A 25,460-nucleotide genomic window follows, 5' to 3' on the forward strand; every position below is an offset into this window, starting at 1 on the left:
ATATTGTTGAGCAGCATTGCCAAATCCAAACATTTCAAAACTATGAGTCAGGCACCAGAAAAGTCTTGAAATTTACTTATAATTCATGAGATGTGAAAAATAACTTATTTCAGTAACGCCCGCATTATTGTGCAGGCACATTCACTGCCCAACTGCCTGTCAGTTGTCCTCCCCCAGCAGTTTTTGCATCCATTGGTTAATTTCAGCTCCGTTTGATGGAAGAGCACAGAGCTGAATGGTGTTGACTCCTTACGAGATCTGTGGGTGGCTGGGTTGGGGGTGAAGACCGTGCTGGTGGCTGCGTGGGGAGGAAGGCAGGGATAACTGGGACCTTGGCTCCATGCATGCCATGTCCATGCCAACTGGGTCAGGAGTGGGAGCTGCAGACATTGTACGGGGCTGGGCATACAGGGGAGCAGGGGGATACATGGGGAAGCATGATGGATCTCATTCAAAGGGTGGAGGGAGAAAGGAAGCTAATGCAGCTGGACACCATGGAGTGTGAATAAGTCTGTGGGCATTGTGGCAGTGGGGTGTGACAGTACCCACGAGCCAGGTGAAGATCCACAGCCATTGCACGCTATCTATATTTTAATCCCAGATGTCCATAACATGGATATTAAGCACCAGATACACTAAATGGGAATCATAATGGGATTTCCTCCCAAAATTATGCTGAAGGGTTTAGTGCCCCTGCATCTTTCCCCTTGCTGCTGGATGCTACTCCTTCCAGTAGTTGTTGCTCCCTTGTGATTCACTAACTCATTCACTATACATCTATGCAAGTGTACCATAACTTGTTTCAAAGTAAAATAAGTTAATGAAGACCTAACACTGAATTCAGGTAAAGTGGGCTGGAAGAGTGCTGGCAGTGTGCAGGAGACAGCAACAAGAAAGCGAATGGAAACCTCCTCAAGCTGAGAAGTTACTCAGACCAAGGTACTGTGAAGCAAATCCTTGAGATTTTCCTTACCAAATCACCAGTTCTAACCCAGCAAGATCTTTGTGTTTCCAAAAGTTGGGGTTTTTCATGCCTTACGTGATGGGAAGTTTTCTCTCCATTTTCTTGTTGTCAGCTATTGCCATTGCAAGTTCACCACTTCCGTCAGTCTGAAGGAGCTGAATGAGGACTGCACACTCAAGGAATCTGAATTCCTCCTGGCCCTTCACTGCAAAAGCTGGTGCACATCAGCAGAGAAGCAGCACAACTCTCTGCCAGTGAAGTGCCCAGGCTATGAACAAGTAGAGATTTGTCAACCTGACATCTTTCAGAAGCACAGCGTTCACACAGGATTATGGCGTCACATTGCTTGCTTTATTTTGATGTAATTTGAAATTCTGCTTTCCAGAACATTAGGAGAAATCTTATGAAAAGAAACAGAGAAGGCCTAATTGGAGCATAGCAATCTCAAGAGTTTCTCTGGAAGCTGCAATATCCGAAGTTTTCATTTGTAAAAGACATTACACCCAGATCTGATACCAAAGGAGTTGTGTGGTACCGTCATGTTTTCTCACTTGCATGCATACCGGCCTAAGGAATCTGCCCTTATCCCTGCAGTGTGGCTACAGTGCTATACAAACAGTAATACTAAAACCCATCTGTCACATTTCAGCTATCTTTTCCACTCCTTTGCTAGGTTCATCATCATCTCTTTACCCCAGGAGGAACTGACTTTAGGGAAGCTCTGTCACATAGGTAATGGCCCATATAGTCAGCTCAGTTCTAGAGGTATATAAATCCAGAATAAATCAAGTGGTGAGCAGAGATGTTTTGAACTTGCTTTACTGTAGATAGGTAAAAAGTGATGGCTGTCTCAGCATTTACATGTTTCTTGCTTTCTGTTCAAATGCAATTAAAAGTTGTTTACAGATTTTTGCAGTGACCCCCCATGGTCAGCTGGGCAGTTGACCTCCTTTACACACCATTGCTGCCAGACTGAACAAGTTCTAACACACATGCTGGAAGTGAAGGCTCCCTGATGATGCGGCTGAGGTCTGTCAAAAGGATGGTTTAATAGAAACTGTGTTTCTATAATGAAAACAAACAGACTTCAGACGGTTCAGCTGGAGTTCATAGAGAAGCAGAGGCTCACTGACTGAGCTTTCTAGCTGTGCAGCAAAGTAAAAGCATATGTCCAACAGCATGCAAGACCACAAGTAAAAGAATGGATTGTGATAATCTAATTTAAAAGAAGAAAATGTGGAGCGGGTGGTCAGCCATTACTAGACATTCAGTTGACCTTGTCTGTCAGGTTTTACATATATATTTGCATTATTAATACTCATGTTATCACCTCTTATTTATTTAGTGTCCCCTCTGTAGTAACTGATACTTTTCCTTACAGTGGTGGTCTTGATATGAAAGAATGGCAATTTCTCAGCAGTTTCAGGCTGTAGTCTAGGGCTGGCAGCTTAATCAAGAAATGAGATGTTGTTCCAGAGCCAACAGACCATGTCGGGAAGCGTGCTGGGATTTCTCAGACTGTTTCAAGTCCAGCACTCTATCAAAGCTTCTGCCTTGTCACAGAGATTTTGATACCATATCAATGTGGTTGGGCTATGGGTAAATGCGTGACAATGCTGGATCAGGAGGAGGGCAAAGTCCTACAGTTATCTTTGCAGAAATCAAACCAACTCATCACTTAAAGAGGGAAATTTTCTAATGTCAGAGATAGGCTGAGATTACCCACCGGAAGGAGGAAACAAGCCTGGCCAACATAGCCCATCCTGCGGAAACACTAACCAGACTGGCTCTCTGTTGGGGAGTCAGATTCGGAGAAAATAGCAGGACACAACGAAAGCTGAAGAGAAGTGATCATGAGCGTGTCACATGTAGGTAACCCCCCCGGTGATCCCCCCACAGGAGCTCACAGACTGAGAGTCAAAACACGAGAGAAATCCATGTGCCCCAGAAATATCGGGAAGCAATCGGGAGTCTGACGACACTGGCGAGGGATGGACAGCCAGCAGGGAGTGAGAGGTGCTGTCGTCTTGGGCATAGTCCAGGCCCCACTGAATTCAGGGAGGTTTTGCCATGAATCTCATTAGTGATGGGTTTACTCCCAAGAATTGTCTTCTCCTATATTCTTATTACCTTAGCACTCTGCTCAAAACCACACAAGCCTGTTTTCTGCACTGAAAAAAAGTGTTATGATGAAATGGTAAAATAAACATCAGTCGTCTTGGCTCTCCTTCGTAATACGTATTCCACTTCAACTTCAAAATTAAATTGAGCCTCTCGGTGTGATTGTTCAAGCATCCTGCCCAGCCACCCGTCTCCCAGCTGTGCAGTGTACCACTTGGCCCTCGCTGCCAAATGTAAGCACTTCAATCCAAGCCAGGTGATTAGCATAAAGACTCTCTTAATTTGTATTATGATATCAGTATTTTGTTAACGTATATGCAGCTTAATTTATTCATTTCAGTGCTGTATATTTGCAGGTTCCATGTCTTTATTTAACAGTTTTATATCAGTTACTACATAAATAGCTTGGAAGCTGAGGGCATCACAATGTCTGAGTGACAGAGCCAGGAATAAAATGTAAAGGCGCTCATTTACAATCATGAATTCATCCTCCAGCACATGCTGCTTTTATTGTATTACAGAGCTAATATTTTCTCCTTCTAACCTTCTATACTTCTCCCTTATTTACAGTACTCATAATCCCCTAGGATACTTTATTATTTTTAGATTACTAGATGTTTGAAAAGTTTTAACCTGTACTTTGTCATTGACTGTAGTTACTGCTTTTTGCAAAGCTAAAACCATAAAAGAAAGGCAATCTGTCTGTTATATGTGAGTTCTTTCAAAAGATTTTAGGTTAAAAAAAATTGCTTGATTAGGGAGAAGGGGTGTCTGAAAAACAAAGGACGAAGAATCACTGTGACACCAACAAAACCTGCAGGATTTTGTTCTGCTGTACAATGTGTTAGTATACGTGTATTTTGCAGTGCTTGCTTCAAATTCTTTGTCCTCTTTAGAAAAGTAAAATAATGAACAGATTATATTGCTCCATTTCAAGGAAGAAAACAACAAAGAAAAGCCAACTGGAACACCGGATTATATAAATAAAGGCAATTTTTACTGACAGTGTTCTGATCCAAATATTTATTTATTTCCTAACTCATACAAAAGCTTGTGGAGGTACTGGGTTAAAAGGGTTGGAAAACGAATTCTTCTAGTTATCCACAGAGAACATATAGTACCAATGAAGCAATGAAAACTTCTTTGATTTGAATACGAAATATATTACATATAATTTACAGAAATGAGATCTACTGTCACATAGAAAATGATGTTTTAGAGCAGTGGTATCAGGAAGGAGACTGATACTTGTCTCTCCGTGGCTGGAATGGGTCATCCCTCACCCAGGTCCATGCAGTGGATGGGGAGGCTTCACTTCCACACCTCCCAAGGGAAAGCTAACTATCACCATTGCCGGGCGTTTTACCCGTTTGCTTGTCAGACAGTGACCTCTCTCCTCAAGGCTCGTACACCATCCAGTTTTTGCAAGTTCATAACACGTTTTCTAGACTATTGAATTTGGCTGGATTCAGACCGGAGACCTACATGTAAAAGACTAGAAACAGAAGGAAGCTCTGTTCTACTAGAAATTTATTTAGCGATCAGATGGAAAACTTGGCTTCAGGGAAAAAAAAGGGTTAGATACCAGAAAGAGATGAGAAAGTCAGTCCTGGATAAAAGTAGTTCTAATTTTTAACATAAATGAAAGTGTGATTAAAGTTTTGTGTATCAGTCATGCCAACTTCTATGTAGATGAGAAATGTAATGAAATGGTATCTAAGTCATTATAAATTTTGCTATTTACACAAAAGAGGAAAAAGAAGGTTTCCTACTTCATTTTTGTGTTTCTCTTCATATCTTGCATACTTATTAAAATGTAGGGTTTCAAGTACCCATAGAAAAAATACAAACGTGCACAGAGAGTAACCACTACAAAGAAAAAAAAAGCAACCAAGTCCTATAACTGGATTTAAAATAATTCAGTCCTGTCTAAAGAGTCAAATCATGTTCTTTTTCCTCCCTACATAAAAGTTGCAATCATATTCATAACAGTAGAAGAAAAGCACAGTTGCTTCATAACACTGGACATAGCTTTCCAGAAACAAGATAGCAACTACTCAGAAATGCTATGGAAAACATTAAGCACATAGTAACTTGCTATTTACATTAAAGATAGTAGCCTTTAAAATTAATTAAAAATAAAAGCAAACATACACACCCCATGTTTAGTCATAGGACAGTTTTGTCTACAATGTGGAGTCTCTGTTCTTTGCTTTTTGCCCAGTATTTCTTTCGAGATATATATCTATATATACAGATATACGTCTGAGAGAGATGTATCAAAAGCTAAAACATGTCTGGATGGAGAACCTGCAAATTTAATCGGAGACTACATTTGCAGCAGACAAACCCCCACAGAAAAAATGCTGGAATGACACATTATAATGAAATGACATTCCCTGTCCATGATCCGCGTAGGATCCATGTAGAAACCTAAGCACCTCGGTCCGTAGAAGCGGAGCTGACAGCAGCAGCACGGGTTCCCCAGTGCTGCCGGGCTGAAGCATCCCAGCCCTCATGGGATGCAGTGGTTTCCATCCCCATGGAGGCTGCTGGGATGGGTGCAGAGCTGGGCCAGCGGTGGTGATGTGGAGAGCTGTCACCCTCCATGTGGACCACAGATGGGATCCAAGTCCCTTGGCAGTCAGTGGAAGCCACTCCTGTTGATGCCAGCGGGAGCTGGATGAAGCCCCTGGGTAGCAGCAGGCTCTGAGGACAGGACCGCAGGACAAGGCATCGCCGACTCTCCGATCTGGCCCCAGCGCTGCCACCACATCGCCCAGTGGGCTCTCAGTTCTCACTAGGGTCTACAAAACAAGTCATTGCTGTCACGCTTCTTCCACGGGACGACAGCTGGACCGGACAGGAACCGTCGGGCGCCACAGCACTTCTTATTCTTACGCATGCAGGAGGCTCGTGGGCAACCGGGCCAAGTTTCTTATTCAGAACCAGGAAAACCCAGCTGGAGGATGTGCCTCTTAACAGAGGAAAGGCTGTCTGTGCTTCCAGCAGTCAGCACTCAGCTGCCCCGTCTCCATCGTAACTTGCCAAAACCAGTGCAAATTCACAGGAAAAAGAATGTCCGTGCTGAGAGGGTATAAATCGTTCCTTACATACGAGAATGGTACAAGCATTTACCCGGCATCTCTATCAAATATCGTAGAAAAGGTTACACAAAAATATTTAAATATATGGATACAGATACATAGATATTACACTTGCATAAAATATGTATATTCAAAACCCTTTGGGCAGTTTCACAGTTAGCTGAAAATGTATGCTTTAGAAATATGAACAATTTCCTACACTTTTCTAGTTTAAGGAGGAGGGGGGAGGGGAAAGAAGCATCAGCCTTATTAATACTGAATGCTAAGTGCAGAAGTTTAGCTGTAGCTGTAGGGTTTTGAAGCAATTGATTTGACAGAACCTCCAAGCATAAACTCTGTTTTTAAAATCCACATCTATTCCCTAGATTGCTTATTGTTTCATGAAAATGAAAACCTACGTGTCCTGCTTGTATCAGCTAGATCTCCTGAGACCATTCAATTAAACCTCATAAGCTTGCAATACTTCAAGATAGGATTGTGTACTGGGAGTATGCATAAACCTTATTGCAGTATTTCTGTGTGATAATAAGAATTTTTAACTTCTCATATCTTGTATAATTTAACTTTAGAAACAAAAAAACCTTAAATGACACCACAAGAAGCTCACAGTTCTGAGAAAATTAAAGTCAGTATGAAATTTTACTTATAGACCACATAATTTACACAGATTTACATAAATACAGAGATATTAAAATATTAAATCAAAGCTAATTAACAGAGGATAGAGATTTACATGATAACATATTTTAATTCTAGTTACATTTTAGCAACTACTTTTAGTGTCATGAGATTATATAAATAATATATATACCTGTATATCCATAATATATATAAAGATATATATATCTATCTATCTCTCCATCCTTCTTTTTTTCTTCAAAAATAGGGCAATTTTATAACTGCAATGAGATGTGACAAGCAGTACACTTCTGGGGAATTATTGCATGCCTTGAGTGCATAAGGCAGAAGGAAGAGTATCTGACTTCAGACACTAAAGAAGTGGAATCATCAACCAGAAATGCACTGGAGTGATTTGGAACATCTTATTGCTTTTATAAAACTCAAAATTATACACTGATGTTTGTTGTTGGGTTTTGTTGTTGGTTTTGTGGTTTGTTTTTTTTTAAAGGCACAAAATAAAGGGGAAAGTAATATCTCTCTATTTAGTGGAGATCAATGATGAGGAAACTCCATCACTGTTCACTGAACACTCTTCATTGTCCTAAATCTATTCCCTGTGGTGCAATACTGTGCTGCAGTTGCATAAGGAGGTTAAACACAAAAGTTCATGCATCCTTTATTAGGGGAAACAAAACAAAGCCAATTTCCTTGCCCAGCAACAACAAAGTAGCCATTAGCATCCGACCATACCGGCTGGTGACGGGAGCCAGCCATCGCTCCCATCAAACTGCAATGTGCAAACCCCCCCTGGGTCGCAGGTACGCTTGCCACACTAACCTCAGCTGGTGGAGCTGCTCCTTCAGCTGGGTGATACAGTACTGGCCTAAAACGCTGGAGGCACAGATCCACACTCAACAGCAATTTCTCGTCAGACCAGGCAGGATTGGAAAGGGATAGAAGTGGGTAAGAGAAACACTGCCCTGAAACATCTGCATTTTGGGGCTATTAGAGGATTATGGAGCACCTCTGCCCCCTTCTTTCCCCATTTTAAATTGGTTAACGGCATTCACTCCCGGCTCAGGGCCCCAGACCTCCCCGGTGCGTCTGCCTGGGATTTCTCTAGCCTAACCATCACCCTGGGAGGCAGAGTACAGCAGGGAATAAGTGGATACAAAATATTAAAAACTGTGGATTATTACTATCTCCTCAGATCACTTAGAATGCCAGGATAGAAAGAGAAGAAAGAAAAAAAAAAAAAAAAAAAGAAAAAAGAAGAAGAAGAAATCCCTCAGGATCATTTTTTCTTTGCTGTAATTTTTAGATGTTAATATGCACAGTAGAGGGCTGCCTCTGCTATGATACCACACAAGATGTTTCAAAGTTTCGATATGGCACTCTGTTAAGGCACCTTCAAGTAATGGTCACTGATTTAATCGCTAAGCAAAGCTGCATTTTCTGTACCCGATGCTGCTTCCTCCAACACACACAGTACTAGAAGCCACTCACACCTGCGATCCACAGACAAAAAACTCCTGGTGCTTGCTACGGAAAAACTACACCAGCCACTTCTGAAATAAGTATTTGCCAGGGTTTAGGAGCGGACATTTTGCACAACTGCGTAGTTTGTTCCCCAAGAGGGGAAAAGGGAGAAAATTAAGTGTTGTCTGTCCCTGTCTACTAGATTAGGAGGATTAAAAATATAGATCAGCCTAAAAAAGTAGAAGCCAGCTCTGTACTGCTGCAGGATTCCTTGCTGGGAGGCGAAGCTGTAAACGCAGGCGTTCAGTGCGGGGTGCCTGGTGCAGAACTGGATTTGTTTCAGGACCAACAGGAGGTACAAGGACACCCTCCCCTGGGAGAGGACGGGCAAGTTACTGCACAGCACCTCGCCCTGCCACACAAAACCGGACTGGGTTTCAGGTTTCATGGCACAGGGATGGGGATGGGGGGGCACCTGAAGATGAGGGGAGCCGAGGGGAGAGGAAAGCTTGGGCATCGCTCTGTGCAGACAGCTCACTGCATCCCCCCGGACGGCGGGATGCTCAGCGCTGCAGCTGGGGGGCACGGGGCCATGGGGCCCGAGGGCACTTGCAGTTAAGCCCAACTAGGGGTGGCCACTTCTACACAAAACAATATCCAGTCCTGGAAAGGAGCGAGAAGGGTGGGACAGGGGCATAGGTCCTAGCACAAAACGAGAGACCAGGGTGGGCTGTCGCCCTGCTCTGAGGGGACAGGGGGTCCCAAGGCACCCGCCAGACCTGCCTCTCCCCCCACGCCACTCACCCACACCCCAACCCACGTCATGCAATGGTGACACGGGGTGCAGCGGGAATCCCAAGAGGGATGGGATCGTCCCGGTCCTCGGCATAATGACGTCCAGAGAAGAGGGATCCCCCACCCCTGGCCCTCTCCTCCAGGTGGACGACTTGATATTTGGTAGGTGTGTGCAGCTCCTTCTCCAGTAAAAAGACGCATCCTTTCCTCGCACAGTCAATGAGAAACGCAATGTGATCTGTCATGCGCTTGGATCATGGGCTTGTTCGTTCATTTGAATTAGTAATGTTTTCTTCTTCTTTGGGGACTAGAATAATCACTCAGGTATTTACAAACACCAACCAGCGCCTTCGCGAGGTCTCCCCAAAACCATCATGACAAAATCACCGTCTGCAAGAGCCCTGCACCAGCTGTGTCCAAACAAGCCTGTGCTTGCTGAGAGCTCAGGGCTGCCGAGGGAGAGGGGCGCTGGATCTCCGAGTCCTGGGGGGGTCTTCCCAGCCGGCTGTCTCTTCCTTGGGGTGCCTCTCCTTGCACCCCCGTCCCAGGGTGCTGGCTGCTGCTATTGCTACTGCGGGTGCAGTGGTCCCGTTCATACTCCTCCTGAGCCTTTTGCATTTTCCGCTTCTTCATCTTCCTTTTGTGGATGTGAAAGGTGGTGAGGGAGAGAAGGATCAGGCAGAAGATGAGGGTGACCAGGACAATTAAAACCAGAGTGGATGAGAAGGACTGGAAGAGTTGACCCACTTGCGTGATGCAGGTGCTGCTGGTGTTTAAGGTGCCAGATGTCCTGTTCAGAAGACAAGGCGGCAGGGACAGCCTCAAGTCCTTGGCGAGCTTGGCACTCATTGAGGAGGCTTCGGAAGATGAGGATCTTCCTCCCCTCTCTGAAGACGCCTAAATTTCAATCAGTGCCTGGCTGCTGGCGGGCGTTCGCTGGAAATGCCCGGGATGCTGCCGGCTCAGCCTCACGCTCGCTCTAAAGTGACAGAGCAGCCTGCAAAGGGAGCCGGACACATCAGCGCTCCGAGGCACCCACCCTGCGCAGCTCCCCCCTCCCCAAAACACCGCGCCGGCGGCTGCGGCAGCCTCCTCCCTGCGCCCCGCCACGGCAGCGCTCCGAGCGGCCCCGGCTCCCTGCCGGGAGGCGGCACAGGGGTTCGGCGGGACGGGGCACTGCGCCGCCAACACCGACTTCGCAAATTACTCGGCATCCCGGGCAGCACCGCCCGGCCGCTCACCCCAACTAGTTGCCGCGGGAAGGAAGGGAGGGAGCGGCGGCCCGGCTGCCAGACCCCCCCGCACCCGGGCGGGGACGGGCTGCCGAAGCCGGGCGGGGACCTGCCCCGCGGTGCCGGTGCCCGCCCCGGAGCCCCCTTACCTGCGCCGGCGGAGGCAGCGAGGGAGCGCCCGGGCGCCGCGGGCGCTGGGGGCTGCGGCAGCGCGGAGTGAGCGCGCAGAGCGGAGCCGCCGCCGCTTCGGGGAGCGCCGCCCGCAGCCTATAGCCGCCCCGGCCGGTGACGTCAGGCAGCGCGGCCGGGCCCGCTCGCCGCCGCCCCGCACGGCCCCGCGGCAGCGGAGGGGGCGGCGGGGGCGGCCCCCGCCCAGGGCTCGCAGGCAGCGGCGCCCCGCGGAGCCCCGCCGCCGCCCGCGCCCTCGGCGCCCCCCCGCGCTGCTGCCGGGCAGCCGGCCCCGCGCATCGCCCCTGCCCCACCGCGGTCCGACACCCCCCTCGCACCCCCGTGCCCCTTACATCCCCGGATGCTGAGACCCCTTCCCCCAAAGTACCCCGACATAGCGGCCACCCCATCCGCCACAGCCAGCCCCTTGCCCCGCGTCCCCACCCACACAGACGCGCCATGGGCAGAGCGCCCACGTCTAGTGACCCACAGGTATCCCCGGCGCCTTTACCCCCCGGCTGCTGCGTACACCCGGCGCCAGTCCACATTCATAGGTACCGTGCCCTGAGTGCCAGGTTCCCATACGGCACCAAAATCCCCCACGGCCACCGGAGCACCTGTCTCTCCTCACAGCCAGCGCACCCGTCCATTTCCCGTGAGGCCAGTGTGAATCTGTGCGAGCTAAGAAATGCCAAGGACCCTTGTACCGAATGGTAACAGATACCACAGGCACAGGGAATATTTGTAAAACCTTTTCTTACCAAGGCTAAGCGTACTGCAGGTGTTGTCTTCAAGAACATGTATGAACTGCCCATCAAAAGCTTGCCCAGAGGGGTGGCAGATGCCCCATCCCTGGAAACATTCAAGGCCAGGTTGGATGGAAATCTGAGCAACCTGATCTAGTTGAAGATGTCCGTGCCCATGGCAGGGGAGTTGGACTCGATGACCTTTATAGGTCCCTTCCAACCCAAACCACTCTATGATTTATGATTAATATATTTAAGCTAAAAATCAGATTATTTTTAAACATAAGAGAATTTATGATTTGAAAAATACTTTCAGTAGACATAATGGGGCAAAAATAGTAACTAACTTTAGGATGGAGACCCTCACATTTCAAAAAGGAGCAAAATGATGTGGTTGTGTGTGATAACACGGGACAAGACTTAATGACTCAGGAGATTCCTTCTGTTCCCAAATCATGTGCTCTAGACTAACCCTGGGTGCTGGGAGCAGAGTTACTGTAATGTCTAGTGTGAGTAACCGGACTTTAAGGAAAAATAGAAAGTCTCAGTCTTCTTTGGTGACCTGAAGCCACCTGAAAAGCCTGAAGGAAAATCTGTACGAGATGAACTGTGACATGAGTTAGGAAAATCTTCATTCAGGAGCAAAGGTCTGTTAGATCTGTTGACCCTGATAGCCAAGAACCTGTCTCAGAGGTGGGTAGGAGCTGGTAATCCATGCATTTAGTACTTCATTTTGTTGAGATAGATTTGTTCAGTACTGCTTTTGTCTCTGATAAATGCACCACAGCTTGTGAAATTTGGCCAGTCACTATTAACTCTATGATTGTTCCAGAGAAAGACTTACACCTCAGGGGATGAACTATGTTCAACCCAGTTGAGATAGTCCCAATCTTCTGCAAAGGGACTGCAATGTAAGTTTTCCTCTAAAATCAGAGGAACGGAGGTTCCCGTTACTCCGTCCCCTCCCCAGAAGGATAGTCTGATGCTTTATAGGGTGCTGCAGAGGCTGCACAGAGAGGAGAGAAGTTCAGTCCAGAACTGAAAGACAAGCCTTTGCCCACTCATTTACCCACTGCTCCTCTCGTTCAGCTCCCTCAGGTGCACACTCAGTGTCATTGCCCGAAACACACCTCCCCTAGGCATTCTCAGCCCGGCACTCCTTGCACACATGCACATCCTCTCTTGCACGCCAGCCACATCTCCATATCCTCGCTGACATTGCGTTTGCGTCCCTTTCTTCCTCCACGTGCACATCTGAGGTCTACATTAATGTGTGGTCTATGCTCTCTGCTTGCTGCCTTAGGGGAGAAAACAACCACCACAGGCTGAAACAGCAAAGCAACGTTCAGGCCATTCCCTCTTTCCTCTGACTATTCTCTGCAGAGCAGCAGCTGGGTGGAGGGCTGCAAAACAGGGCAGGGGGGCATGGGAGCAGCTCATCATGGCCTGTGCCACTGGAGAACACTGCTGATCCCACTCAGAAGCAACCGATGTGGTCTAGACCAGTAGCACTGCGGTCCCTGACCGGGCTCCTCTGAATCCTTTAGGCTAAGCTGAAAGTGGGACAAGGATACCACTTAATCCCAAAAGCGTTGATGAGTTTGTGAAGTTGTAGAAGCTGATCTGAGATGACAATTCAGAAGTTACAAGATTATTAGAAATAATTATTTTTATTTTTTTTCCCAGGAAAAAAAAAGCCAATATAAGAATGCCTTTTTGTACAGAAAACAGCATTGGCAACTGTAGTATAGGTATAAAGATATCTTAGTATGCTAGCCCTATTTATGGCAGAAATAACCAAATTGTGCCTTAAATAAACTTCAAAGCCAAAGAATTACTAACTCACGATGTGGTTATTACAAAAGTTAATAGATGGACTACTTAGTTCTTGCACTAGAATATTTGACTATGTCTTCAGGTTTCACTTGTCAGAAGAAGTAACACAAAGCTACTGAAAGTTAAATTGCCTTAAATAAATTTAAAATCCTTTGTGTATTCTTCTCATCTGCTGTCTTTTGCAGTCTGTTTACCTTCCTCGTTTCCCAAGCTGACTCTTCCTCTCTCCTGCCCCTACTCATCCACTGTCACCCAGACCAGTGAGTGAAATGCCCAGAATAACTCATATCTGTTTTACTTTCTACTTTCAAAATATGACTCACATTATTTCTTGCTTTTAGGATTAGCAAATAGTGAAAATGTATCGTGTGTATTAGTATGATAATTATTCCAAATATAAGATTTTTCCTAAAATGTAGGGAATGAAAGATGGTCCAGGGAGTGGAGAAGGGCGGAGACCTGAGCAAATGTGTAACTCTTTCCCTACTGTCTCAGCCCCTTTTCTGTCTGTGTTCATGTAAAATTTTGGCATATTTCTGTTTCAGTTAAAAGAAATTAAAAGCTGAGGTAGTTCTTGCTCTTGCTGGCAACTAATTTTACAATATTTAGTGAGAGAAACAGTCAGAAGAGAAGCATTGTGGAGAAGAGGGGGAATAACTGTAGTATAATTATATATACCTTGGCATTCTGGTTCATACTGGCTGCCAGCCAACTGAAGTACATGGATTCAAATACCCATGATCAGGACACAGAGAGTTTCAGAAATCAGTTGGAAAAAATCTGTATTGTTATGGACCAGTAGCTGTGCATTATTCCTTTGCTTTGATTAGCTGATATAATTAGATTCGAATATAAAAATACAAAAAAAGACTGTATCTCCAATAGAAAATGTGGTCATGAAAAGCCCATTCCTTTATTTAGCATGAAAATAAAGGACATGCTATCTTCAAGAGTGCCCTCTTTCAAGAATAAATTGCTCATTAGTGATAGTGAATTTCCTCTAGTATATATGCAGTATGACATTTATGGAGGTTAGTTTTCTTGCTCAAGTACGATTGGCCACTGTGCAACAGAGGGTATTATGTTAAGGGGATAGTTTTTGTATTTTACAATAATGTTTGTACTCATTACAACCTTGATAACTCCCAATTTTCTCTGGATTCACATTGCTAAGAAGCAGACAGCATAGATATTTGCAAATCCCTCAAATGGGCTTTCGTACATGGATATTTTTTTAATCTGTTAATTAGAGGAGTTGTTCCTTCAGATGTTAATTCCTGAAACCCTGTATTACAAGGCCCTTTTTCGCCAAGGCAGCTGCCTAATGAGATAACCTGTGTGAGCAAAGACTGTTCATGTAACTAAAGGTTTGATGGTTCAGGCCCTTGGCCATTAATGACCCTTCTTGGAAAAAAAATTTATTGTCCCACCACTGTTTAAATTTAGCGGTTGATTGCATATAGAATAATTCATGATCCCTTTTGCACCAAGATTGATGTCATCATTTGCCAGACAGACCAAGTACTCGATGAATGCCAATGACCCTCGTATCAATGTGCTGTCTCCCCATGGGATTAAGGCCATCTGTATGGAAGTCCTTTAGGGCTCTACATGCTCCCACTACTATAGGTGAAGCCCAGTGATTTAAACATGGTCTGAAACCCTAGCACTATAAATAGAATGAATTTTAAAAACAAAATAAAATAGATTTATATTTCACATGCACTGCTAGGTCAGCTAAGATCCTGCACATGTAAACATTTGTCTTGCAAAGATACTGTGAGTGTCCTTGAGAGATATTTGATAGGAAATAGCTTGACTATGGCTGACAATGCTGCTTCCTTGGCTACCTATCTCAGAAGCAGATATTCTTTTTTTCTTTCTTTCCTTCTTTCTTGCTTGCTTTCTTGCTTTCTTTTCCCCTCACCTTCTTGAAGAGGGTAGTCTGGGTGATGTGGGCTCGCAATTACTTCATTCTCAGGAGATGATTCCTTATGAAGCTTAAGGACAATTTTACATATTCAATTTCTATTCTTGCTTTAGAAAAATATTCTTTTCTTGTTCTGGTAAAGGAGAAACCTATCATGTGAGATGGTGAGAAGAAAAAAAGAAGGATGCATGAGGAAGGTTACCAAGCTTTTGCTGAATTCAACAGGGTGTTAAATGGCACCAGGAGTAGAATATAGGTCCAGACTGAAGAAATGAATAGGCAACGTTGCACATGCCTGACCAAGTGCACGGATCTTCAGTTTAATTACAACAACAGAATTCTAAAGAGGCAACATACATAAATCTGCTAATGAGTAGCAGATCTGGGTAAAATTAACACAAAGGCAGGAAAGAAGGGCAGGATTTTATCTGTAACTCTACATTAAAACTGCTATTTATTTTTTCATTAGATAATACATTTTAGAAAGGCAGAATCAGAGTAATGACCTTTCAAATTTAATCTTTTTGCTCTTCTTAATAGTTTACAGAGTTTTCAGAGAATTCAGAGGAGCAGACTTTAATTATACTTTTTAAATAGAGAACATGGCTAGTGGTTGGTAAAACCTAAGTTGACTGTACCGGTGGATATCACTGAGAGAGAAAAAAGAAACTTGTATTGCTTGCTTAGACTGGAGAAAGGTTTAAGCATAATGATCTACAATTTAAATCTGATTTCATGTTAACAGCCTCTCACCTGCTTCCCCTAACACAGTTTGAATGCATTTCAGAACTAATATCATTCACTGCAGATTTTAATATAGGATAAAGCACATGTTCAGTCAAATTCCGTTTGCGACAGGGTCAGATCCAGGATGTTGGATTTGTGCAGCCTCAAGGCTGCATCCATCGCGTGATCCAGGGCACTGTCCCATCCCACCAGTGGGTGATAAGGGGGAAACTTCCAAGGTAGAGAAAGAAACAACCGCACCTTCCATACATTATCCCATGGGCCAGGAAGAGAGCGGTCCTGACAGATGATCCATCTGGATATATAGACAAACTGGAACGGCCACAGTGTGGAAGGGACAGACAGGGTAACAGTCCGGTGGCTGTTGTCTGCAGACTGGAGGCTGGTAGAGAAGGGACCTGAATTTGTGTCTTTCATCTCCAGGCAGCACGTGGCTCAGCCTGAGACAGGAGATTTTCTTGTTCATTCCACGCACATAACAACCCTCCCGCTCCCCATAACGTCCTGGCTTTCTTCCAGGGAGGAAATCTAAGAAAGCTGGGAAAGTGTAATGGATGACAAAGCCATTTACCTCTAGCTCTACCAGAAAAAATCCATGCTTAGTCAACTCCAGGCTCACTACGCTGTTCATCAGCGAAGTACATAGCTCAAATTTTGCCAAGGGCCTTTTATAATCCTTTTTTTTAATCAACTACTGTGTGAAAAGGAAGTTAGTGGCACTCATTTTTCTGTTCTGCTCTTATCTCCTGGGCCCTAAGCACCCATGAGATCCCTGGTTTTACTCCCACTTTCTCACTAGTGCAATAGTAAAAGAAATTCTGATACCAACTGCTGGAAATACCTTTGTCTCATGTTGTTGCATAGCTTTAAACCTTTGTGGACAGCCCTGTTCTTTCAACTTGTCTGACACCCTGCTTGTAGCCAGGATGTTAAATAAGCGACCATCTTCTGTTCCACTCCTCTTACAGATATTTGAATTAATTTTAGAAATTTTACTTAATCATAAAACTAATTTTTACTAGATTTATACCACTGCAGCTTTTTTCTTTTTTTTTTCCTACTAAGGCTGTAATTTGGAGGAGCGGGGAAGGAATATTAATTTTTAATTACAGTATCACCCCCAAACTTCTTAAGTGCAAAATTTCTTTATGATTATATATCCTTTTCTAAACAAGGATCAGAAATGTGAAGGTTTTATTCTGTGAGGTGCCATGCCCTGCAGTCAAATCCAACCCAGGACACAAGCACCTGCCCATAGGAAAGGTAAAACAAACTAAATATGTCACTAATTGCTTGTCGGATTAGAACAAGCACCTTTCAGCAACAGTCCCTTGCAGGCATTTTTTCCCCTCTTTCCCAAAAACCCATGCAGCAAATGGAGCTACCCTGGCTGCAAAAGGGATGGTCCCTTTCATGGTCTCCATCTTATGAGTGATGATATTATCAGATTTTAAAAGAGAAAAGGCTCTGACAGACAAATGAGCTCAAGGTTTTCACTTTGTTATTCCTGTATTTACCTGATATCATGTAGGATGTGCTTGTGAATAATCCATTTGTACAAAACCAACATAATTTGTCTTAAAGTGCTTATTTTCCCAGTGATATTAGCAAGAAAGCAGTTGTTTACTGTGTTTTCATTTTAAACTTGCTTCACCACAGAGTGTATTAGACTCTACTGGAGAACCATGTAATCTCTTATTACTGAACTCTTTGTTTTCTCTCTCTGTGTCTCCTTCTGCTAAGTTTTGTTATGCTCTTTGCCATGTCATGTCTGAAATTAGACTGAAAACACTTTGGGAAAGCAACCAGATTATCTGATTTCTGTGAGGAGATGCTCTGAGAGAACATAAAGCCATCTCCAAAATAAAATAAAAACAACTGCAGCAGCATCTGGAAATAAGGAGAAAATATCAAGGCAATAAACCTTCAACAAGAGTGACCAGATTTTTTAAAGCTCTACAAGAACATATTTGGATGTAGCAATGTTACTGCATGATAGCAGGAGGCTTTTTAGCTATTTTGCACATACTCAAAGAAAGTATTGATACCATAACTTTTCTCTGTATACTTACATAAGACTGCCTGTAGCATATAGAACTGGGAGGAATCCTATGTATAGCCATTCTTTCCTGCTAGCGCTGCTTCCTACTTCTTCTGACCTTCATGGCTCAGAAGTAAAAATTAGGTCTATAAATCATTGCTATGATACAGAAATTTTTGCTTGCCTTGAGGGGCCCAGGAGTATAGCTTAGCTAACCCACCTCTCACCACCTTTGTGGGTCATGCTGGAGTAGCATCAATGTGAAAAAGAGAAGCTTGGAGAGCAAAGGGAAGACTGAGTCTACAGAACAGAAAACAAAAGAATAGGCAAAAATGAACATGAGAGTGCATTTTATAGAATAAAGAAGAGCAGGTGGAACATAGGAGATACAGCATAGAGATGACAATTGTAAATAGCTATTATTTGGGGAGCAACAGATAACAGTGAGAAAAGGGAATCAGAAAAGAAATCAGAATTACATAACTGAAAATTATACAACATAAAAACATCATTTGTCATTTCAATCACAGGCTTATAAGGACCTGATACTAAATGCAGTTTCAGCTGCTCTAGTTAGAGAGATATGTAATAATCCTTATGAGAATGCACATTTAAAAATTCTGTAAACTGTAATAGCATGATAAAAATGTGAAATGCTATAGTATTTCTCATATATATAGACATAAATATCACCTGCCACTTTCAATCCTATGAAGTTCTTTCCAGCCTGTCATATTTATTCCACAAGTTTGAGAAGGAGTTGGACATTTACCACAAAGTGTGTGTTAAAGTATGTCATAAACTCTCAGGGACAGGTACTAGGAGGACAGGATGTCTTCCTAATGAAGGGAACTGGAGAAACACAGCTGAGAGAGAATAAGAAGCTGTATCGCATTTAGTCTCTTCTATGAAAAGTAGAATAGAGATGGAAAGAGGAAAGGGAAGGGAAGGGAAGGGAAGGGAAGGGAAGGGAAGGGAAGGGAAGGGAAGGGAAGGGAAGGGAAGGGAAGGGAAGGGAAGGGAAGGGAAGGGAAGGGAAGGGAAGGGAAGGGAAGGGAAGGGAAGGGAAGGGAAGGGAAGGGAAGGGAAGGGAAGGGAAGGGAAGGGAAGGGAAGGGAAGGGAAGGGAAGGGAAGGGAAGGGAAGGGAAGGGAAGGGAAGGGAAGGGAAGGGAAGGAAGAGGGGAGGCAGGGAGGGAGCGAGGGAGGGAGGAAGGAAGGAAGGAAGGAAGGAAGGAAGGAAGGACGGAAGGAATACATTGTAATGTCTAATGAGGTGGTTAGGAGACCTGAAGGTCTGGTTTATGAGCAAATGGATAGGTCATTAAAGAAGAATGAATTAAACATCAGCCTGTAAAGTGCCAACATGTCACAGAATAAATGTTGTGAATTGTAATCTTGTTAGTACAGAAAACTAATGAGACAAATTGCACAACTAGAATTTTTTATCCACAGTTGTCAGATGTATAAAGATTGTGTATGTGACTGCTGTATCCACAAAACATAGCACTGAGAAGTCACCTTGAAAGGGATCTTGTTTGTTGAAACAGTCAAGTATTTTTTTTATAATTCAGGGAAGTAGATGGTAGGAAAGGGGGCTTTATATATTTATCTGGGGGATCTATTTCCTTGGAAAGACAGGCTTTTAAGGAAGTATGGATTTCTGCAATGATTCACAAAGAACTGAGTTTTTCACCTGTAGGCAAACAGACCACTGACAGAGGATAGGATTTTTAAAGTGTAATTAAAGGAAAGACAAAAGTATCCAGACACTTGTTATTTAAAAGAAGAAGCAGGAGGAAAAGGAGAAAGAGAAGGAGAAGAGAAGGAAAAGGGGAATCCACTGTTTCTAAACATGATTGGAATATCACTATTTGACTTCACAGAAAGCAATAAGTATTTCAGAGTGACTACTCTCAAATCTTGTATGTGTGTTGGTATAATGTTGGTATATAAATATGAGATATTAATGTTTGACAAGGTGTCATGGTTTCATCCAAGATATAGTTAATTTTCTTCACAGTAGCTAATATGGGGCTGCGTTTTGGATTTGTGCTCAAAACAGTGTTGATAACACAGGGATGTTTTCATTACTGCTGAGCTGTGCTTACGCAGAGCCAAGGCCTTTGCTGCTTCTCACACCACCCCACCAGTGAGTAGGCCGGGGGTGCACAAGGAGTTGGGAGGGGACACGGCCGGGACAGCTGACCCCAACTGACCAAAGGGATATTCCATACCATATGATGTCATGCTCAGCATATAAAGCTGGGGGAAGAAGAAGGAAAGGGGGGGATGTTCGGAATGATGGTATTTGTCTTCCCAAATAACCGTTACGCATGATGGAGCCCTGCTTTCCTGGGGATGGCTGAACACCTGCCTGCCCATGGGAAATGGGGAATGAATTCCTTGTTTTGTTTTGCTTGTGCACGTGGCTTTTGCTTTACCTATTACACTGTCTTTATCTCAACCCACCAGTTTTCTCACTTTCACTCTTCTGATTCTCTCCTCCATCCTGCCAGGGAGGAGTGAGTGAGCTACACTGTGTTGCTTAGTTGCCAGCTGAGGTTAACCACAACACAAATAAATTATTAAAAATTATCAAACAAAATATTAACTTAAAAGTTAATAGAGCTTCATTATATCCACAAGTTCAGGGTCCAGCAAGTGGGAAGGTGTGGACCTTGAGAGTCTAGCTGGGGCCACAGTCTTTAGCTGGTAGGAGGCTGGGAATGGGCCACTGTGGAAGAGGAGTAAGTAACTGAATTATACAGCAGGGATGAAGAATATGCTTAAAAGCGGGATATCTCACTGTGCAACAGCAATTTGGCAGGAGGACAAGGACCACTGTTTATCAGAAAAGATGGAAGGATGTGTTTATGGTTACACTTGGGATAGATACCAAATATTTCTGTAGCCTTAAGAATGGGCAACACAGCTGTCAAAGCAAAGAGCTTGGCTCTGTAAAGGATTGAACTTCCTAACTTTCAGAAACTTAACCCCATGATCAGAACTGTAGAAGCCAGTATTAACTGCTAGCACCCCTCATACAATGATTATGGAAACAAGGTGACACAAAAAGGCTGAAGAACCCAAGCACATTGTATAGGAAATTTGCAAAGAAATATCATTCTTTAGCCTGGCTGTTTAGGAACCCACCTTGAATGTAAAACCTGGGTTCTGATCCATGTTCAAAAGGCCATTTGTGTATTATATGTTAAATAGTTCTTGGATGAAAAATACAGAAAAAGTCCAAGAGGACTGGACCAAAAAAATGGGACACTCTGCTCCTGCTTGAATGCCTTGTTTAGGAGATCAGTGATTGAGGGAAGAAAGGCTGGACATAAGAATTTAGTTTACAAGACCATTAGCATCCAGAAGTGGGAGAAGCATGGCGGTCTTTGAAAAGGTCAGTTGGAATCCTCTCTGGATGTGAGTCTACTCACTGGAGCAGTAGACAGGGACAAGGATATACGCTTCGGTGTCCACACAGCTTCATTGTTAGTGTGTCTTGTGGCACAGTTTTGGCTTGTGGCACAGTTTTGGCTTGTGTTTGTGAGCATCTTCACAAACAGTGTGCCATCACAATGTTGAGGCCAAGGACAGTTCATAGCAGGTGGTAGGGACAAGGTGCATTGAAAAGGAGAGGAAGAAAAGAGCTTGGTCATACAAGGGCACTAGTTGCTCACTAGTATCAGCCTGACTAGTGATGTTGGATGTCCTTTGCTAGTGGGGACCTTGACCAGAGTCCTATACAATCACGATGTCTTACAGAGTGTCTTCACAGGAGGACCATGCTTTCAGTTCTCAGAGTGTCTTCAGTTTCTCATGGGACTGTAACTTGTGATCTTTGAGTAACGGCTCATGAGAATTTTTAATTTTTTTTCAACTATTTCTTATGACATTTGATGACCAAGAAACAAAGGAATAGGCTGCTAGTAGTGGGATGTTTTGAAGCTAAGCTACCTATGTTTGACCCAATGAAGTGGTTAAATTGTCTTTCCAGATTAAAATGGTCCTGGAAAAGGAGAAAATGAGATTAACCATGTAATTCATGAAGATGTAATTGTATTTCAACTGAACACACTTGGGTGTCTCATATCAGCCAAAATTTGTTCTGATTTAAAAAAAAAAAAAAATTGATAAGTGGCTTTAACTTAATTTAGTCATCACATATGGTATTTTCACTTTAAAAGACTAATTAGTAACAGCTGTCATTTAAAAAACAGCTTCTTTATAAAAGTACATTTCTCCATAGATTTCTATAATGATTTTTACTATGACTATGATAGGACACAACCTAAATACCTAAATACTTCATTGCTTGATGGACTAAGCTTCATTTGAACAGTTCCAGTCTATTATGCAGATTGTATCATATTGAATGAAATTTATTGATATATACTTAATCAGAAGATTACAGTATCTCTTATTAGCTACATAAAGCCAGACCAACAGCTGAAAAATATTAGTATGAAATCTATACAAACAAAAATCTTGCAAATCAAAAGAATCCTACTTATTTGCTGAGATTTTACACTGAACACAATCTATATCACTTCAACCCACAAATAACAATCATGTTAGTGAGTAATTAAAGCAAGGGACAAAGTCAGGACTACAGTATTCTATTCCCAATTCAGCTACTGACTCACAGTGTGATTTTTCTCATTTACCACCTATAAAATGGAAAATGTGATAATGATAATGACAGGGATAATAATACCTACATAAAAGAAGTGCTAGGAGTCCTAATGTTTGGAGAGAGCTTTGAGATAGAGCTGCTATATAAACACGAAGAATAATTAACAAGGGACTACAAACTTGCACAATTTGTACATTCTTTGGGCTTTTAAAATTAAAGACAGGTGAACTCAGTATATCTGAGAGACTCCTCTGTTTTAAGAGCTTATTTGGGAAATCATTATGTTTCACAGTTGCCATTACATTGTATTGGACCCAGGCTTTTAAGAAGATCTAACTATTTGCCAGTCATTAACATGAGAAACTTTAAAGGCAGTTCAAAATAATCTCATCACTGTGACTACTGGCTACCGCTTGTCTTGTTTTATTCTCTTCTTTGTAGATATGTGGAACAATGTATTTCTATGAAAGGCAGGAGAACATGAGCATGTGAACAAGGAGAAGAGGTTCAGTGCTTTAGTGAAAGCTGAATTCCTGAGGCATGGATGAATGTAGACATTTTCTTATATTATAAATCTACCCTGCCAAAGTCTCTGAAAATAGTCAAATAGTAACCTCAATGATTGCTTTCCTGACCAGTTCAGATGTCTACTCTGAGCACAGTGATATTCTTCTGCTTGTTGAAAGCCTTTGAAAATAATAGATAGCATTAGAACAGAAGCCTAGTAAAAATATGGATAAGATACTTTGGAAAGGTGAAGTGTCCCTTGCTGAAAGGCAAATGAAACAGTATTTTTGGAACGGTAATATAGACAACCAAAGTTAGAATAAGAACGAAAAGCAAATGTACAGATTACAGAACTTTGGAGACCACAGCACAGTATCACTTGGCGAAGCAGGTCAAAGGCACCTGCAAAGGTACAATGGTCTCTTTCTTTTATATAATCAACTAGATTTTTTTTTTAACAAATTAAATCAGCAAAAAAAAAAAAAAAAAAAAGAACAGTCTGTAAGTACTCTTTGTGTGCAAACAAATGATTAGTGCAGAGGAGCAGCAAAACCATCTTCTATTAATAGCTTGTTTTGTAGGAAAAAATTAGACAGGACTAGATTTGTGTAAAACTGGCAGACTATAGGAGCATGAAGGGTGAAGTAATATTAAAAGCATTTGTGTAGGCAAGCATTATTCTAAAAGCTTTTCCAGTGTATGACATTACAAATCCATTTCTATTTTCCTCAAAAACATGGCAAACTCTCAGATCATCATGGAATGCAAAATGTTTAAAGTCCAGGCCATAAGAAAACTTATTGATTCTTCTAAGCTAGTTACGTTTCATTACTATTAATTATGTTACAATGTTAAAAGTCCCCCTCAAGTCAATGTCATGATACTGAAACATTAAAGAGGGATCATAGTCTACAAGAACACAATTCAATTAAAGAAGTAGCAAGGTAAAGCAATTTAGTTAAGGTCACAGAAAAGGCCAGTGGAAGAAGAAGAGCAGCCCCTGGATTGCAGCATCTGTGAGGAAATACGGAGTATAAAGACAACACTTACAGCATAAATTGACAGGCCAGCCCAAACCTAAAAGAGGGTATAAAGCTGTGAATGTTTTGTAGTGAACCCAGCTGCCCTGCCACGTTAGCTCTCATTGCCCCACTCATCTCTGGATAGTCGGGTCGCTGGAGTGGCATCCTCCTCATTTCACAAGAGTGGGTTGGCTGGCACAGCACTCTCCACAAAGGAAGATCTCCATGCCATTACTTAATATTTCAGAGATGGAGAACAGTTAGCTGGTAACAGGGAATAAACGTGTAGGGTCCCACAGAGAGTTAGAGAGAAGGAAGAACAGGACGGGCAGCAAGCACCATGCTCAGAGTTGCAAGATTTCTCCCTGCTGAAAGATTTAATTTTGTGACAGAGAGAGTCCAAAAAACCCCTCTCATTTGTGCAGAAGAAAACGCACATAGTTTGTTGCAGCTTTCCTCTTTTTAAAAAAAATGCATAAATCCAAATGCTATTGGGCAATGACTATGTGTCACTGAATAAGAAAGATCAGGAGAAAACATATTTTATGAAGACATTATTCTGTAGCTGCCTGTTGTAGTCTTTCCTGAACATCCGTATGAACTGCTCAGCACCATTCTTAGCGACAGGCTAGATATTGCATGGATGAGGGTTGTTTTTCTGTTCTTAATTGAGCAGAAAGTACTGCATGTCTCTGATTTGTTAGTGACATTACTAGGGAGCAGGATCTTGGGAGAGCTTTCTGAGGACAGCAAATGGGATAAATCCAGACAGGACTGATGTAAAACATGAAATGTGAAACCACAAAACTTTTGTGGGTGGAAAAGAGCCATTCGTGATGTTGTTTTAAACACAATGTTTACCAGGATTTTTGCCCATGGATCAGTAAGGACTATGGGAACACATGAGGACCCCTGATCCACAGTGTTAAGAGCAGCAATTCCCTTGTTTGTACCTGAGATAAGAATTCATGTCATTTGCTCCTCAGAACCCCTTTGCCATTTTTGCTTTTCTGCATTAAAATCACTTTGATGGGTATTTCTTGTAACAACAAGGAAATCATTCTCTTGCTTCCAGAGACAACCCAGAAACACAGAGAAGGGTTGCAATGGAGGCTACAGACACTGCTGTTAGGCCATGTCTGAGGATTATTTCATGCTGCATTGATCTTGGCACTGCTCCTGTCAGCTCAGAAAATGGCAGATTTCTTTTTTTTCAGCCTCACTTTGCCATAACCCTCCTTGTCTAAGAAAAGCTGACTAGGAAGCACAGAAGTATCGGTGTCAATGGAGCGTGTTCGTTTGTGGGGATGGCTGGGCAGCATCCAAAAGAGTATAGTCAATATTTCAGGAAAAAAGCCTTACACAAGATTCATCATCCCTTCTTTCTGTCCAGACTGGTGCTCTCCTTTTACCTTATCACAGCTCAATCATTATTGCTCTTCTTACTGCAAACCTCATTCACCTTCTTCCTAATGTCTTCAGCAGGCAGCTGGCCTGACTGCTC

General features: G+C 43.1%; 1 protein-coding gene across 2 annotated transcripts; it reads right to left on the bottom strand.

Moving 5' to 3' along the window:
• Positions 1 to 7,924: 7,924 nt before the first annotated feature.
• On the bottom strand, positions 7,925 to 11,107 carry C1H11orf87 (chromosome 1 C11orf87 homolog). Of its 2 annotated transcripts, none has more exons than XM_075742257.1 (2): positions 11,046 to 11,107; positions 7,925 to 10,084 (listed from the first exon to the last, which is right to left on the bottom strand). In XM_075742257.1, the coding sequence occupies exon 2, from the start codon at positions 9,934 to 9,936 to the stop codon at positions 9,460 to 9,462; it is 477 nt and encodes a 158-aa protein (XP_075598372.1). In that variant the 5' UTR covers positions 9,937 to 10,084; positions 11,046 to 11,107; the 3' UTR covers positions 7,925 to 9,459. The 2 variants fall into 2 exon arrangements, with proteins under 2 accessions (XP_075598372.1, XP_075598371.1); XM_075742256.1 differs by lacking the exon at positions 11,046 to 11,107 and adding an exon at positions 10,469 to 10,612.
• Positions 11,108 to 25,460: the final 14,353 nt, after the last annotated feature.

The sequence above is a fragment of the Balearica regulorum genome, chromosome 1, assembly GCF_011004875.1.
Source record: "Balearica regulorum gibbericeps isolate bBalReg1 chromosome 1, bBalReg1.pri, whole genome shotgun sequence".
Lineage (NCBI taxonomy): Eukaryota > Metazoa > Chordata > Aves > Gruiformes > Gruidae > Balearica > Balearica regulorum.